General features: G+C 45.2%; 1 protein-coding gene across 1 annotated transcript in view; it reads right to left on the reverse strand.

The window, feature by feature from the left end:
* Nucleotides 1–18,051, reverse strand: part of card11 (caspase recruitment domain family, member 11) — a 219,206-nt gene that overhangs the window by 45,433 nt on the left and 155,722 nt on the right. Inside the window, exons 13-16 of the mRNA XM_078418409.1 lie at nt 16,067–16,179; nt 6,639–6,706; nt 4,337–4,469; nt 1,864–2,065 (exon numbers count right to left, since the gene is read on the reverse strand). Coding sequence (XP_078274535.1) covers nt 1,864–2,065; nt 4,337–4,469; nt 6,639–6,706; nt 16,067–16,179 — 516 coding nt within the window. The remainder of the gene's footprint in view (nt 1–1,863; nt 2,066–4,336; nt 4,470–6,638; nt 6,707–16,066; nt 16,180–18,051) is intronic.

Here is an 18,051-nt window from a genome sequence, read left to right on the forward strand (position 1 = left end):
TCTTTCAACTTACTTGGCACCTCGTGTCATCAGTATATCCGAGTGCACTTCACCTGTAACTAATTGCTTCAGAAACATGGGGGAACCATATTTCCCACTTTGAATTATTTTTAGAAACATGGTCACTATTCTGAGGTGGGTGAATGCAATTGTGAAGCTTGTAAACAGCAAGATAAATGGAGCAAAGAGACAGTGTGTGTTGGGGGATGAATAGTGACCATACATTTCTGTTGTTCTGTAGAAGTATATCAGCAGGCAAGTAGATTAACCTCAAAAGGCCGCACGTCTTGTGTTGTAGAACGCCTTCAGTACCTCGCTGAAACTTTGGTCCAGATTAGCTATCCAATTACCTCATCGATACTCGGACTTGTATGAAAAATGTGCAAAGCACTGAGCCAAGCTGAGACCTCAAAGTTCCCGAACATGGGCCGAGTTTGGATTCGTTTTGGATAAAGAATGATTCCAGCTCGTTTCAATGTCTGAAATGCTTTCTCAATGAACGAGCTCCGGCCTTCATTATGCAAATCTCAGCTTTGTTAGTTGGCTCGTAAAATATAAACAGTGTGTTTGGCTATTTACACATGCTTGTAAAACCAACTTGTATCTATTAATGGACTATGTGGAATCAATTTCACGTCGTAATACACCTGTCAGCTCCGGTGCAAGTGCATTGGACAAAGCATTTCCATATTGCTCCAGAGGAGTCTGCTAAATCTAGTCATCTGTATAGTTTTCAAAATGCACTCATATTTCCCATTTCTAAAGCAATCCTTGTTCTAAATGGAGATAAAGGTGTGAATTAGCATTTAATTCAATCAGTTCCTTCTTTTCTCCATATCAGCCACCAGAATAAGTAGGAAGGAACTGCAGATGTTGGTTTAAATTGAAGATAGACACAAAATGCTGGAGTAACTCAGCAGGACAGGCAGCATCTCTGGAGGGAAGGAATGGGTGACATTTCGAGTTGAGATCTTTCAACATGGTGAACAATCCCTGTTCCAAGCGTACACTGGCCCTAGCCCCAAATTTTAACTCCGCTGAAGGGTCTCGACCCGAAATGTCACCCATTCCTTCACTGGAGCGACTGGGCTTGTAGACTCTGGAATTTAGAAGGATGAGAGGGGATCTTAGTGAAACAATTAAGATTATTAAGGGATTGGACACGCTAGAGGCAGGAAACATGTTCCCGAAGTTGGGGGAGTCCCGAACCAGGGCCCACAGTTTAAAAATAAGGGGTAGGCCATTTAGAACGGAGACGAGGAAAACTTTTTCACTCAGAGAGTTGTGAAGCTGTGGAACGCTCTGCCTCAGAAAGCAGTGGAGGTCAATTCCCTGGATGCTTTCAAGAGAGAGTTAGATGGAGCTCTTAATGATAGCGGAGTCAACGGATATGGGGAGAAGGCAGGAATGGGGTATTGATTGTGGATGATCACGGTGAATGGTGGTGCTGGCTCGAAGGGCCGAATGGCCTCCTCCTGCACCTATTGTCTATTGTCCATAGTTGCTGCCTGTCCCGCTGAGTTACTCCAACATTTTGCGTCTATCTTCACAAGTTCACAAGTTGTAGGAGTAGAATTAGGGCATTCGGCCCATCGAGTCTACTCCGTCATTCTCTGCCTCCTCATCCCATTTTCCTGCATTCTCCCCATAACCCTTGACACCCGTTCTAATCAAGAACTTGTCTATCTCTGCCTTAAAAAATATCCACTGACTTGGCCTCCACAGCCGCCTGTGGCAACGAGTTCCACAGATTAACTACTCTCTGACTTATCTTCAGTCATGAGAATACAATTGGATTGTATTACAACTGATTCGGGTTAAAGGTTTCCCCCGTTTCCAGTTGCTCAGCATAATAATTCCTACCAGAATCATCTGGTGTCCTTCTCTCAGCCCTGCCTTCTCAGCGGCAGAGGCTGGCTGTACTGACTGGATGAAAAGTCCCCTCTCGTTTCCGCCAACATAGGAGAGTTCAGCCACCAGGTTGTTGCCGTCCAGGGTTGCGTGCAGCATTTGCTTCACAGGGTTACTGATCTGGGAGGCAGAGGTCACAGATGGACGGAAAGGTCTGCAAAGATACATTAAAAACAAGAAAATGATCATCGCTGGCACTTACCAGTGCCGTTCAAACGCAGATCAAAGATCAGATATTTCTCAGATTCTCGCATCTGGGAACATGTAAACCAAGTGTAGGCATAAAGTGCTGGAGTAACTCAGCGGGTCGGGCAGATAGATCTCTGGAGAAAAAGGATGGGTGACATTTTGGGTCCAGACCCTTCTTCAAACATCACCCATTCTTTTTCCCCAGAGATGCTGCTTGACCATCAGAGTTACTCCAACACTTTGTGTCTATCTTCAGTATAAACCAGCATCTGTGGTTCCTTGCTACACATATAAACTAAGAAGTTTGACCGATTGAAAGAAACAGCGTGAAAACAGGCCCTTCGGCCCACTGACTCCATGCCGACCATCGATCGCCTGTTCACACTAGTTCTGTTTTATCCCACTCCCTACACAAGGGCAATTTACAGAGGACATTTAACCTACAATCCCGCATAGCATTGGGACTTGGGGGAAGCTGAAGCCCCCAGAGACAACCCCACGTGGCCACAGGGAGAACATGCAAACTCCACACAGGCAGCACCCGAGGTCAGGATCGAACCCGGGTCTCCAGCGCTGTGTGGCAGCATCTCTACCAGCTGTGCCACTGTGCAGTGGGTGATCTATTCTACAATCTCTTCTATTGATCTTCATAGTTGTGATGGCAGGAACTGTAAATTTCTCACGAGGCCAGTAACGGGTGGGAAGAACTGGCAGCCCATTGAACACTTCATCTGATGGTTTCCTTGCTCCTCAGCAGCTGACCAACTAGTAAGTTTATTATCTCACTGAAATAATGCTTTATATTAATAATAATTTCAGACGATGCACTAACCCTTTAATGACGTTTTTAAATAGACAAAGCAGTGCTGGTAGATACGATTGATAAACTTTTGTGTCACTTGGTTGGAAAATGAAATAATGACATTTAACTTTGTAGAGGTGCTGCCACGCCGTACGGTCATAAAGAACGCATTGGTCCTAATCGTTTTGAGATGGTGAAAGTAAGACCCTTGTCACCACAGCCTGACTTGTTGCATTACAGTGGCAGCTCTCATGTGTTTTCAGATGTGATGGAGTCAATCTTGACAGTGGATGAAAGGTATTTGGTTCACATCTCCCCCTTCATATTTATAGTCAGTTCATTGGAAGTTAATGTTGGGAGAAATGTCAGAGGGTTTCGAAATTGCTGATTTGCGATCACATATTATCATCATCATTGTACAAATTCCAAATTATTTCCGGTGAATTTAATCAGTTTCCAACCAAGTCACGCGGGACATCTGAATTACTGAACCAGATCTTGTTGAAGAGATAATTATGAACAACTGCCAATTAACCTCTCTGGTTTGGAAGGTGAACAAATTGAACTGTGTATGTTTTTGTCATTCAGGTAATAAATTATGATTGGATATTTTTTAACATGTTAACATTTTAATTTTTTTAGATTCTGTCTTACCTCTGTCCCTCTCATAGAGTCATAGAGTCACAGAGCGTGGAAACAGGCCCTTTGGCCCAACTTGCCCACACCAGCCAACATATCCCAGCTACACTAGTCCCACCTGCCTGCGTTTGGCCCATATCCCTGCAAACCTGTCCTATCCATGTACCTGTCTAACTGTATCTTAAACATTGGGATAATCCCTGCCTCAACTATGTCCTCTGGCAGCTTGTTCCATACACCCAGCACCCCTTGTGTGAAAAGGTTACCCCTCGGGTTCCAATTAACTCTTTTCCCCTTCACCTTAAAACTATGCCCTCTGGTCTTCGATTCACCTACTCTGGGCAAGAGACTGTGCATCTACCTGATCTATTCCTCTTATGATTTTATACATCTCTATAAGATCACCCCTTATCCTCCTGCGCTCCAAGGAATAGAAACCCAGCCCCCTCACCGTTGCCCCTTCATCAGCTTACAATTCCAGCAAACCGTGGAAGAAAGTTTTTTCCACTGCGAGATATGTAGAAACATTTCTAACTAATGATGCATGCTGCAAGATGCACCACACTAGCAAAATATGGCTTGGAATATATTATTCTATTAAAGATGGAACAATAATAGGGAAGTATTGCCATCAACTGCACAGTATGAACAATTTTGCTGTTCTTGCTAAACCGGCAAAAATAATGGGTAAAATGAAAATAAAAAAAGCAATGATGTTTCTAGCCAAAGTAGAATGTCGTGTAGCTATGCTCAGAATACTCATGAAGAGTCCATTATTGTTTTTTTTATCCTTACCTTTCCAAGGAGAATTTTCTGAATATGGAGTCGACATGCTCGAATTCACATGAATCCAATGCTTCGGATTGATAGGATGATGAAGATGAATAGACCGAGAGGGGCCCGTGCGAGATTCTCTCCTGATATTCATCTGGTTCACAACATTAGACAGATTAGTTGATTTTGTAAAAAAATGAGTTGACATTGTGGGGAAAAAAAAAATCATAGTGCCGGAGAAACTCAGCGGGTCAAGCAGCGTCTGTGGAGGGAACGGACAGACGATGTTTCGGTCTGGGACTGAGTGGACTCAATCCGAAGAAGAGTCCTCCCAACCCAAAATGTCGTCTGTCTATGTCTCTCCACAGATGCTGCCTGACCCGTTGAGTTCCTCCTTAGTTCAACTTAGTTGATCTCGTGTCTGACATTATTGTAGTGTGGGAAATGGATGATGTTAATTAGCCTCCAAGACCATGTTCCACATTAAGTTATAGAATGGTTGCTCTATTCTTTAAGAATGCATATTCTTGACTGATTAAGATCTATAAAGCCAACCGTATGAAAGTTGAATTTTCCATTTGTAAGTAATACCCCTCCTACACACCCTCACTTTCCCCACCCTCACCTCAGTCCACACATTTCTCCCACTATTCTGCTCCAGTCACCCTGCTCCTCTCCCCCTCCTTTGTACACACATCCGAGTTCTTCATTCAGTTGTTCAGTTTAGTTAGTTTAGAGATACAGGGCGGAAACAGGCCCTTCGGCCCACTGAGTCCACACCGACCAGTGATCCTCGCACATTAGCACTATCCTATACACTAAGGACAATTTGCAATTTACAGAAACAAATTAACCTACAAATCTGCACGTCTTTGGCGCGTTGGAGGAAACCGGAGCACCCAGGATCGAACCTGGGTCTCTGGCACCAAAAGGCAGCAACTCTACTGCTGCGCCATCGTGCCGCCTGGACTCTTTTATTCCTGCTCTTTCCCCCACCATCTTCAATTGATATCCCTCCCTCTGGCTCTACTTTTCACTCCCCTTCTCCGGCACCCTCTTCACCTCGAGCCTTTATCACTTACTCCACCCATCTGCCAATCAAAACCTCCCTCACCTGTATCCACCTATCACTCGGCAAGCTTTGTCACACCCCCACCTCTCATTTCCTTCATTCTCCCCCCCCCCACTCTACAATCAGTCTGAAGAAGGGTGCCGACCCGAAATGTTACCTGACCATTCCCTCCACAGATGCTGCCCAACCCATTGAGTTCCTCTAACACTGTTTTGCTGAAGATTCCAGCACCCACAGTTCCTTGTGTCTCTATCACTCCCAGTTTTAACCTCCCTTCAACAGCTTTTGAGGGAGAGGGTTCCACATCCATCCATAATCCTTTCCAATGAAGAAGTGCTTTCTCACTGAACCATCCTACTAACAGCTAGAGATCGTTCCTGTGCTACTATCTACCTCATAGGAGACTCTTGAACTATCTTTAATCGGACTTTACTGGACTGCACTAAATGTTATTCCCTTTATCCTGCATCTTTACACTGTGGATGGCTCAATTGAAATCATGTCTAGTCTTTCTGCTTCACTGTACTTCAGTGCTCCTGGTATTAAACGAAACTAAACAATATCACAGCACCCCGGCACTGATTTTGAGGCTGCTCCTGGCCTCACTACGAAAGAAAATTAATTTCTGCATCTATATTATCTTTCTTGAATATACTAAGTTACTACGTTATATCAGTCTTCTGCATGTGAGGAAATGCAAAGTTAGTCTGTGGTATCAGTCTGGTAAAAGCTTCAAAGGCTAAGATATCATTCCAGCTGCCTGTCATATCCAGCAGTAGGACATTCTATCCAGAGCTATCTACAAGGGTGGCGCGGTGGTAGAGTTGCTGCCTTACAACGCCAGAGACCCGGGTTTGATCCCGACTACGGGTGCTGTCTGTACAGAGTTTATACGTTCTCCCCGTGACCTGCATGAGTTATCTCTGAGATCTGTGGTTCCCTCTCACACTCCAAAGGCGTACAGGTTTGTAGGTTAATTGGCTCGGTATAAAAGTAAAACTGTCCCCAGTGTGTGCAGGATAGCGTTAATGTGCGGGTATCGCTGGTCAGTGCAGACGGTGGGCAGAAGGACCTGTTTCCGAACTGCATCCCTAAACTAAACTAAGCTGAACCGCTGTGCAGCCTCTGTTTTAACGGACTCCCCAAGCATGTAGATCTTGCACGCCCTCCTCACTTCGAATCCATTACCAATGTTTGACGCTAATACTCGCACCTCACTGATCGGGATATTTGGCATCAAACACAACTCACCATCTGTCTCTGTTTGGTTGGTATCAAAGTTATAGCAGCAGATGCTGTCGATGTCCTCATCCGTTATACTGTCAGAAAACAGAGCAGTAAGTGATGTGTGAGACACTATCAGAAAACATACATCAGCTGTACCAAGCCCATGATCACTGTTAATATCATGTTGACAACAATACGGCCAAGGCGGTCATTACCACCGAGGTCAAAGTTGGCGGTTTTTGAGGAATTTGCCAGCAGGAAACGTTCCCTCATGACCCCCCCATCTGAGCCGCACTCCTTCCCTGATTACAGGCCAGATGTTTAGTTTATTGTCACGTGCACTGAGACACAGTAAAAAGCTTTTGTTGCGTGCTAATTAATCAGCGGTAAGAAAAATCAATCAAGTCATTCACAGTGTACATGATACATGATAAGGGAATAACGATAGTGCAAGATAAAGCCAGTAAAGCCAGTAAAGGCCGATCAAAGATAGTCCAAGGGTCACCAAATGTTCAGGACTGCTCTCTGGTTGTGGTAGGATGGTCCAGTTGCCTGGTAACAGCTGTGAAGAAACTGTCCCTGAATCTGGAGGTGTACATTTTCACACTTCTGTATCTTTTGCCCGATGGGAGAGGGGAGAAGAGGGAGTGGCCATGGTGAGACTGGTCCTCGATTATGCTGCTGGCCTTGCCGAGGCAACATGATCAAATTAATGATCCCTCTCACAGAAGCTCAGCAGGTCAGGCAGCATCTTGGGAGAGAAGGAATGGGTGACGTTTCGGGTCAAGACCCTTCTTCAGTCTGAAGAAGGGTCTCGACCCGAAACGTCACCCATTCCTTCTCTCCCGAGATGCTACCTGACCTGCTGAATTACTCCAGCATTTTGTGAATAAATACCTTCGATTTGTACCAGCATCTGCAGTTATTTTCTTATACCTCTCACAGAAGCTGATCAATCACATGTGGTGAATCTGTGGTATTCTTTGCCACAGAAGGCTGTGGAGGCCAAGTCAGTGGATGTATTTAAGGCAGAGATAGATAGATTCTTGATTAGGATGGGTGTCAGGGGTTACGTGTAGAAGGCAGGAGAATGGGGTTAGAAGGCAGAGATAGATCAGCCATGGTTGAATGAGTAGACTTGATGGGCCGAATGGCCTAATTCTGTTCCTATCATTGATGATCTTATGATGTCTAGACTGGAGAGACAATCAAAAAACTAAAGGAAAGAGATTACACTGGATGAATCCGAGATTTCCTTTGGGGTAAAATATAACAGAGATATTGCTTAATCATCCGAATTGAATTGAATTGAATAAATTTTATCAGCCAAGTATGTATACATACAAGGAATTTGCCTTGGTGCTCCGATCGCAAGTAAGAACACGACATACAGTGGACAATTAAAAATAAAGCATGGAAATTTAAACATGTGAAGGATGAAATAAAATATCAGAGCACAAGGATGCTACAGACTTTTGGCTGTTGAGTAGAGCTCCTGCTCGTGGAACAAAAGCTGCTTTTATGTCTGCCTGTGGCGGCTTTGACAGTCCAGAGTCGCCTTCCATTCCCATAATTTAATCCAAAAAAGCAAGGTTCCAAATACAAATTGATTTCCTATTTTACTAATTAGACTCAGAGTCACACAGAAAAGAAACAGGTCCTTTGGCCCAACGTCCATGCCTGATCTACTCATCCCACCTGCCTGCATTTGGCCCATATCCCTCCAAACATTTCCTCTCCCTGTACCTGTCTAAATGTCTTTTAAATGGTATTATAGTACTTGCAACAACTACCTCCTCTGGCAGCTTATAAGGGGTAGGCCATTTAGAACTGAGATGAGGAAAAACATTTTCAGTCAGAGAGTTGTGAATCTGTGGAATTCTCTGCCTCAGAAGGCAGTGGAGGCCAATTCTCTGAATGCATTCAAGAGAGAGCTGGATAGAGCTCTTAAGGATAGCAGAGTCAGGGGGTATGGGGAGAGGGCAGGAACGGGGTACTGATTGAGAATGATCAGCCATGATCACATTGAATGGCGGTGCTGGCTCGAAGGGCCGAAGGGCCTCCTCCTGCACCTATTGTCTATTATTCCATGTACCTATCGATCTCTGAGTGAAAAAGTTGCCCCTCGAGTTCCTATTAAATCTTTCCATCTCCACCTTAAACCTATGCCCTCTGGTTCTTGAGTTCCCTCCCCCGGGTGAAAGACTCGGTATTTACCCTATCTATTCTCCTCATTGTTTTATACACCTGCATAAGATCAAGCCTCAGCGTGCTGCTCCCAAAGAGTAAAGTCCTAGCCTGCTCAACCTCTCCCTGCGACCTTGAGTTATGGAACAAATCAGTGTAAATCTTCTCTGCACTTTTTCCAGCTTAATTGGCAATTTTTTTTTAAAGTGGAAGGCACAGCCACTTTGATCAGACGACAAACGTTGTACAGATCTGGGAGAGGCTGTCTTCCTTAGAAGACTGAGGAAGTTTGGCATATCCCCAACATCTCTCACCAACTTCTGTAGACGACGTAACCTGGACCATCATGCTAACCAATCTCCCTTACATTGACTCCATCTACACTTCACGCTGCCTCGGCAAGGCCACCAGCATAACCAAGGACCAGTCTCACCCCAGTCACCCCCTCTTCTACCCTCTCCCATCAGGCAAGAGGTTCAGAAGCGTGAAAACTGCACACCACGGATTCAAGGACAGTTTCTTCCCAGCTGTTATCAGGCAACTGAACCATCCGACCACCAACTCGAGTCCAGTCCTGTCCACCTATCTATCTCATTGGAGACCCTCTTTAGTCTATAATAAAGGACTATCATTATTCAGACTTCACTGGACTTGACCTTGCACTAAACATTACACCCTTTTGTCCTGTGGACAACTTGATTGTAATCATGTAAAGTCTTTTGGCTGACTGGATAACACGCCACAAAAAAACCTTTTCACTGTACCTCAGTACACTTGACAATAATAAAGTAGACTAAAACAGAGGGAGCTTTGCTGACCACTCGAGTTTTGCTTTCCTGCTACGAGAGGTCAGTGCAGAATCTCAGCTGGGTCACTGCCTTACATTTGACAACCGTCTAGGACTGCATTTACATTTGCAGCAGCCCAGGCAACCCATTCACGTTTCCCTGAGACAGCAACATTTCAAAGCAGAGCAGTCAGCAAATGCCGACAATGTCGTTTGACAGCTGATTAAATTAAGTCATCACAGTACATTGCCAAGTGCCACTTATGGGGGAGACGCAAAGGAAACATAGCATAATAAACAAATTTATTTTCAAATGACAGTGGTCCTTGATGGAGTGACGGGAAGACCATCAATCAGACTACCTCTGGTCAGAAGATGTGACATTTCCAATTATTGTGTTAATTAATGGTTTGGGGACCAAGAAAGTCGAAGGAATATCCAGCTGCCACTCACTGTCAAGGTTAACACATTACTCATTCTCCAGTATCTCTCGGTGTTCATTAGTAATGTCCATTAGATTAAACCTCAGAAAGGAGGCAAGGCAGAGAGGGAAATGCTGTTTAACAAACATTGAACCAAAACTATTTTCGACATTTTTAACTGTAATTAAACCATCTTAAAGATAGCACTTGTCGAAAATTTGCAGCCACAAAGCCCAGAACACACATTGTTCCCGTTAAGCAAAAATATGTCCATTGCTAATTAACAATATGGATCAGTAAAAATAAATGCTTTCTGCCATAATTCCGAGTCGTGCTCTCTCAGACAGCATGGAAGCAAATGTATAACCATTAATAATGGAGACAGTACAACAAATTACTTCTCACATTGCGGATTAGTGGAACCAGAGTGGGGAAATTGAATCAGGACCTCAGCAATCACCTTGGTGCCATGGTTTTGAAGGTCAGTCTCAATTTAGCTTCCAATCTCGGCCACACATATTTGGTGTCCAGTTCAGTTGCAACCTGCCATTGTGATCGGTGGTCAGCTTGGCATTCAGAGCAGTGTTTCTGTGTCTCCCATCTCAGATCTCCTCCTGCCTTTGTTATCAAATCTCACTTTGTGACCTCGATTTAAGAACAGCTCGTTCCCAGCAACAATCAGGCTCTTGAGCATTGCGCAACACTAACCTCAACTACTGTCTTGAACTACTATATACCTCTTTGGCGACCCTCGGACTAACCTTGATTGGACTTAGCTGGCTTTACCTTGCACTAAATGTTATTTCCTTATCATGTACGGTGGGGCGGCCCGGTGGCGCAGCGGTAGAGTTGCTGCCTTACAGCGAATGCAGCCCCGGAGACTCAGGTTCGATCCCGACTACGGGCGCCGTCTGTACGGAGTTTGTACGTTCTCCCCGTGACCTGCGTGGGTTTTCTCCGAGATCTTCAGTTTCCTCCCACACTCAAAAGACGTACAGGTATGTAGGCTAATTGGCTGGGCAAATGTAAAAATTGTCCCTAGTGTGTGTAGGATAGTGTTAATGTGCGGGGATGGCTGGGCGGCGCGGACCCGGTGGGCCGAAGGGCCTGTTTCCGCGCTGTATCTCTAAATCTAAAAAAAAAACTCAAAATGTATCATACACTGTAAACGGCTTGATTGTAATCATGTTTTGTCTTTCAGCTGATTGGTCATAGAGTCATAGAGTGATACAGAATGGAAACAGGCCCCTCGGCCCAACTTGCCCACACCGGCCAACATGTCCCAGCTACACCAGTCCCACCTGCCTGCGCTTGGTCCATATCCCTCCAAACCGGTCCTATCCATGTATCTGTCTAACTGTTTTTTTAAATGTTGGGACAGTCCCTGCCTCAACTACCTTCTCTGGCAGTTTGTTCCATACACCCACCTAGTGTGAAAAAGTTAACCCTCAGATTCCTATTAAATCTTTTCCCCTTCACCTTGAACCTATGTCCTCTGGTCTTCGATTCACCTACTCTGGGCAAGAGACTCTGTGCATCTACCCAATTTATTCCTCTCATGATTTTATACATGTTAGCACGCAACAAAAGCTTTTCACTGTACCTCAGTACACGTGACAATAGAATAAACTGAACTAAACCTCAGCAACTACGATCTACTGTGAACTTTGTTTTGGTTGCATTGCTTCAGTTTTTGCACTATTATGGTCTGCTTAACTCGTATTATTGATAATTGAGGGGAGGTAGTTGAGGAGAGGAGGTATTATAGACAATAGACAATAGGTGCAGGAGGAGGCCATTCGGCCCTTCGAGCCAGCACCGCCATTCAATGTGATCATGGCTGATCTTTCTCAATCAGTACCCCGTTCCTGCCTTCTCCCCATAACCCCTGACTCCGCTATCCTTAAGAGCTCTATCCAGCTCTCTCTTGAATGCATTGAGAGAATTGGCCTCCACTGCCTTTTGAGGCAGAGAATTCCACAGATTCACAACTCTCTGACTGAAAAAGTTTTTCCTCATCTCAGTTCTAAAAAAAGTTTTTCCTCATCTCAGTTCTAATAAGAACTGTTCTATTATAAATGTTCTATTATAACAACATTTAAAAGACACTTGGACAGGTACATGGATAGGAAAGGTTTAGAAGGATATGAGCCAAACGTGGGCAAATGGAACAAGCTCAGATGGGGCATCTTGGTTGGCATGGATGGCTACCTGTGGTGGCAGGCCTGGTTCGCTGCTGTGAGAAGACTGTACAAACAACTTCTGAAACTTTGTTGGGCAGAAGCATGGCGACTCTTTGTGTCCTGCCTGGGTGAAGTATATTCTTATACTATACAGCTGTTGCACTTTTGTACTTGTTTATGATTGTGCTTATGTATAGTTTGATTTTACTGAATTGAATGCAAAACAAAGAATTGCACTCCTTTAAACTTTGCCCCTCATAAGTTCATGTCACAGAAACAGAATTAGGCCATTTGGCCCATCGAGTCTACCCCGCCATTCAATCTTTGATTGGCTGATCTATCTTTTTCTCTCAACCCCATTCTCCTGCCTTCTCCCCATAACCCCTGACACCCGTACTAATCAAGAATCCATCAATCTCCGCCTTAAAAAGACTTAATGACATTCTCCACAGCTGTCTGTGGCAATGAATTCCACAGATTCACCACCCTCTGACTAAAGAAATTCCTCCTTATCTCCTTTGTAAAGGTACTTCGTTTCATTCTGAGGCTCTGTCCTCTGGTCCTAGACTGTCCCAATAGTGGAAACATCATCTCCACATCCACTCTATCTAGGCCTTTCACCTCTCACCTTAAATCTGTGTATGCCCTCTAGTATTAGATTTGATTTGTAATATACATCATGAGAGGGCAGAAATTAATGCAAAATCTAATTATCGTTTTAATATTATAGAGTGAGCAATGAAATAGGAAGCCACGGTTTAGTGGCAGGAACAAATAAAGATGTAGTAATACGAATAAACACAGCGTTTCAGCAGCAAGTATATTCTAATCTTACAGTGAAATTTACTTTGCTACCAAGCTCCATGGAATTTTAAACTGCCTGCAGTTCACAGGCATTTAACAATAAGTGAAAAGGTCAATTAAAATATACTTTCGAGTGATAAATCTCAGGGCAGAGGTTGCTATTCCTTCTACGGCTTTTAGTTCTGCCACTTTGTTAATGAGAGTGTGTTACTGAGCCAGAATGAAGCCATGCCAATGCTTCTCTGAAGAGCAGTCTTTTGGCAATAACTGCCCGTTAAATCCACTTAGACACTGCTCCGAGCTTCAGGGGAAAGATTCTGTGCTGCAGGCCAATGTTTGCACATTGACTAATGCCGTCCAGCCATTTGGAAAATAATAATTGAACGCGCTTGGATGAAGGATCTTGATGAACAATGCATAGCACAGCCAGAGTATTAGAAAAAATCAGAGGGCATAGGTTTAAGTCAAGTCAAGTCAAGTCAAGTCAATTTTATTTGTGTAGCACATTTAAAAACAGCCCACGTTGACCAAAGTGCTGTACATCAGTTCAGGTACTAAGAACGAACATACAATGGCACACAAACATAATAGCACATACATAAACAGTTCACAGCGCCCCCTCAGAGGGCCTCAAACGCTAGGGAGTAGAAATAGGTTTTGAGCCTGGACTTAAAGGAATCGATGGAGGGGGCAGTTCTGATGGGGAGAGGGATGCTGTTCCACAGTCTAGGAGCTGCAACCGCAAAAGCGCGGTCACCCCTGAGCTTAAGCCTAGACCGCGGGATAGTCAGTAGCCCCAAGTCGGCCGACCTGAGGGACCTGGAGATAGAGTGGTGGGTTAGAAGATTTTTGACATGGGGGGGTGGGGGGCAAGCCCGTTTAGGGGCTTCGTATGTGAATAGGAGGAGCTTGAAGTTGATTCTGTACTGTACTGGGAGCCAGTGGAGAGAGGCCAGTTTAAGGTGAGAGGGCAAAGATTTAATAGGAACCTGAGGAGCAACCTTTTCCTCACAGAGGGTGGTGGGTGTATGGAACGAGCTGCCAGAGGAGGTAGTTGAGGCAGGTACCATAGCAACATTTAAAAGACATTGGGACAGGTACACAGGTAGGACAGGTTTAGACGGTTATGGCCCAAAGCTAGGCAGGTGGGACTAGTGTAGATGGGGAACCTTAGTTGGCAAGTTGGGACGGATTGGCTGAAGAATTGAAAACTTCTACGCACAAAATCATTCCCTTAAGATTCGACACCCTCTACACTAGGTGATAGTGTCAGACTTGTGTCAATCCAAGTTGATGTAATGTTGTTGTGTCTACATGTGTTAGATCCGTAACAAAAAGGTTTTGGTGCGTACTCCATTGTTCCTGGCAAAGGTGTGTAGAGTCTGCCTTCATTGTAGTTAAACAGCTCTACGTGGTCATAGAGTTATACAGCATGGAAACAGGCCCTTCTTTCCAACTGGCCCACATGGACAAAGATGCCCCATCCACACAAGACCCACCTACTCACTTTCAAAACCTTTCCTATCCATATCCCTGTCCAAATGTCTTTTAAACATTGTTATACTACTTGCCTCGGCTATCTCCTCCAGCAGCTCGTTCCATATACCCACCACTCTCTGTGTGGAAAAAGTTGGCCTTCAAGTTCCTATAAAATATTTCCCCTTTCACTCTAAACCTCTGTCCCCTGGTTCTTGATTCCCCTACTCTGGGTAAAAGACTCGGTGCATCCACCCTATCTATTCCCCTCACGATTTTATACACCTCTATAAGATCACCCCAAATCCTCCTGCATTCCAAAGAGTAAAGTCCTAGCCTGCCCAACCTCTCCCTATACCTCATGCCCTCAAATCCTGTCAACATCCTCGTAACCTTCTGAAAATAAATGAAGAATTAAATGTTGCTCTGTAATAAACTAGCTGTGGAATAGATATGCAGTTAACAGGGTCAATTAATACATTGAACTATCTATATATATACCAGACCCCACTCTTGCCATTGAGGGAGTGCAGCGTAGGTTCTCTAGGTTAATTCCCAGGGTGGCGGGACTGATGACATATGATGAAAGAATGGGTCGACCGGGCTTGTATTCACTGGAATTTAGGATAAGAGGGGATCTTATATAGAAACATATAAAATTCTTAAGGGGGGAGTCCAGAACCAAGGGTCACAGTTTAAGAATAAGGGGAAGTAGGCCATTTAGGACTGAGATGAGAAAAACATTTTCACCCAGAGAGTTGTGAAACTGTGGAATTCTCTGCCACAGAAGGCAGTGGAGGCCAATTCACAGGATGTATTGAAGGGAGAGTTAGATATAGCTCTTAGGGCTAACGGAATCAAGGGATATGGGGAGAAAGCAGGAACCGGGTACTGATTTAGGATGATCAGCAATGATTATATGATAGACAATAGACAATAGGTGCAGGAGTAGGCCATTTGGCCATTCAAGCCAGCACCGCCATTCACTGTGATCATGGCTGATCATCCACAATCAGTACCCAGTTTCTGCCCTCTCCCCATATCCCTTGACGCCGCGATCATTAAGAGCACTATCTAACTCTCTCTTGAAAGCATCCAAGGAATTGGCCTCCACTGCCTTCTGAGACAGTGAGTTCCACAGCTTCATAACTCTCTGAGTGAAAAAGTTATGCTCATATCCGTTCTAAATGGCCTACCTCTTATTTTTAAACTGTGGCCCCTGGTTCTGGACTCCCCCAACATCGGGAACATGATTCCTGCCTCTAGCGTGTCCAATCCCTTAATAATCTTATATGTTTCAATAAGATCCCCTCTCATCCTTCTAAATTCCAGAGTATACAAGCCCAGTCGCTCCAGTCTTTCAACATACGACAGTCCCGCCATCCCGGGAATTAACCTGGTGAACCTACGCTGCACTCCCTCAACTGTAAGAACGTCCTTCCTCAAATTTGGAGACCAAAACTGCACACAGTACCCCAGGTGCGGTCTCACTAGGGCCCTGTACAGTGAATGGCGGTGCTGTCTCGAAGGGCCGAATGGCTTACTCCTGCACCTATTTATTTCCAATGTATCTAAAAGCATCACGTCGCTTACTTTCTGTACGGCATGTCCCCCTCTTCCTCTCTGGTCCTCCGTAGGATGGAGTCATTGCAGGGTGGTTCAGGGGTAGTTGACATGACACTGGGAAATCGAGGTCTCAATGTCTGCTGGAACACAAAGAACACAGTCTTGAAACTCTCAGAAATATATAATATTCAATTATAATAAGGACTGCTTCTAGAAAGTTATACTGCACTTTTTAATAATAGAATCGGACGCAAAGTGCTGGAGGAGGGTTAGGCAGGGTCTCTGGAGAACACGGATAGGTGACATATTAGCTTAGTTTAGTTTCGAGATACAGCATGGAAACAGGCCATTCGGCCCACTGGGTCCACACTGAGCGTAGAAGGCCATCTGGGGCAGTCCAAGAGGAGGGGGACTGGTGGAGACGGGAGAGGGGGTCATCACTGGGCAGTGAGGACTCCATCCCATAGAAAAAGGCACAGAGGCAGAGGCTGAGGAAGGGTCTCGACCTGAAACGTCACCTGTTCCTTTTCTCCAGAGATGCTGCCTTACTCCAGCAATTTGTGTCGACCTTCTAGCTGCGATTTAAATTTATACATTCCCTGTTCCTTTGGGTAAATAAAATTGCACTATTTGCTTTGCATAACGGCACCACATACACAAAATAGATCATTGGATCGGTTGCCAAGTGATTGGTGAAGTCGGCAACATTTAGTTTTGGTAACCATGACAACAGAGAGAGTAGCATGTTGCTGCTTTTGTACCGAGGTGCCTCTCTAGGCTTTGTACCGAGCTGCCTCTCTCCTGACTTACTCTAACCTCTCCCCTCCTGAAAGTGCAGTCCTCCGCTCACTCTGCAACAACCCCGACTTGATAATCGAACCCGCCCAACAAGGTGCCTTGGTAGTCTGGCGCTCTGACCTCTGAGGTCAGGCTGAGGCTAGGCGACAACTCTCAGACACCTCCTCCTGCTTATCCTTGGACCATGACCCCCACAGACGAGCACCAGACCTTAACATCACACACCATTTCTGATTTCATCACTTCCGGCTCTCTGCCCTCTAATGCCTCCAACCTTATCATTCCCCAGCCCCGCACTGCCCGATGTTATCTTCTCCCCAAAATCCACAAACAGAACTGTCCTGGCAAACCCTGTCTGAAGAAGGGTCTCGACCCGAAACGTCACCCATTCCTTCTCTCCTGAGATGCTGCCTGACCTGCTGAGTTACTCCAGCATTTTGTGAATAAATGCCTTCGATTTGTACCAGCATCTGCAGTTATTTTCTTACACATTGTTTCTGCTTGTTCATGTCCCACTGAATTAATTTCCACCTACCTCAACTCCATCCTATCCCCCCCTGGTCCAATCCCTCCCTGCCTACGTCCAAGACAGCTCACACGCTCTTCATCTCTTCAATGACTTCCGTTTTCCAGGCCCCCACTCCCTCATCTTTATTATGGATGTCCAGTCACTCTACACCTCCATCCCTCACTTGGAAGGTTTCAAAGCCCTCCGTTTCTTCCTCGACCGCAGAACCAGCCAATTTCCGTCTACTGATACTCTCCGCCGCCTAGCAGAGCTGGTCCCTACCCTCAACAACTTCTCCTTCGACTCCTCACTTGCTCCAAATCAAAGGCGTGGCCATGGGCACTCGCATGGGCCCCAGCTATGCCTGCCTCTTTGTAGGGTACGTTCACTGTTCCAGGCGTACATTGGCCCTATCCCCGAACTCTACCTCCGCTACATTGACGACTGCATTGGTGCTACCTCCTGCACCCATGCAGAACTCACTGACTTCATCAACTTCACCACCAATTTCCATCCTGCACAAATTCACTTGGACCATCTCCGACATCTCCTTACCGTTTCTAGATCTCACCGTCTCCATCACAGGAGACAGATTATTGGCCGACATCTACTACAAGCCCACTGACTCCCATAGCTATCTAGACCACACTTCTTCCCACCCTACTTCCTGTAAAGACTCTATCCCCTGCTCCCAATTCCTCCGTCT

Source organism: Rhinoraja longicauda, chromosome 21 (assembly GCF_053455715.1).
Source record: "Rhinoraja longicauda isolate Sanriku21f chromosome 21, sRhiLon1.1, whole genome shotgun sequence".
NCBI lineage: Eukaryota > Metazoa > Chordata > Chondrichthyes > Rajiformes > Arhynchobatidae > Rhinoraja > Rhinoraja longicauda.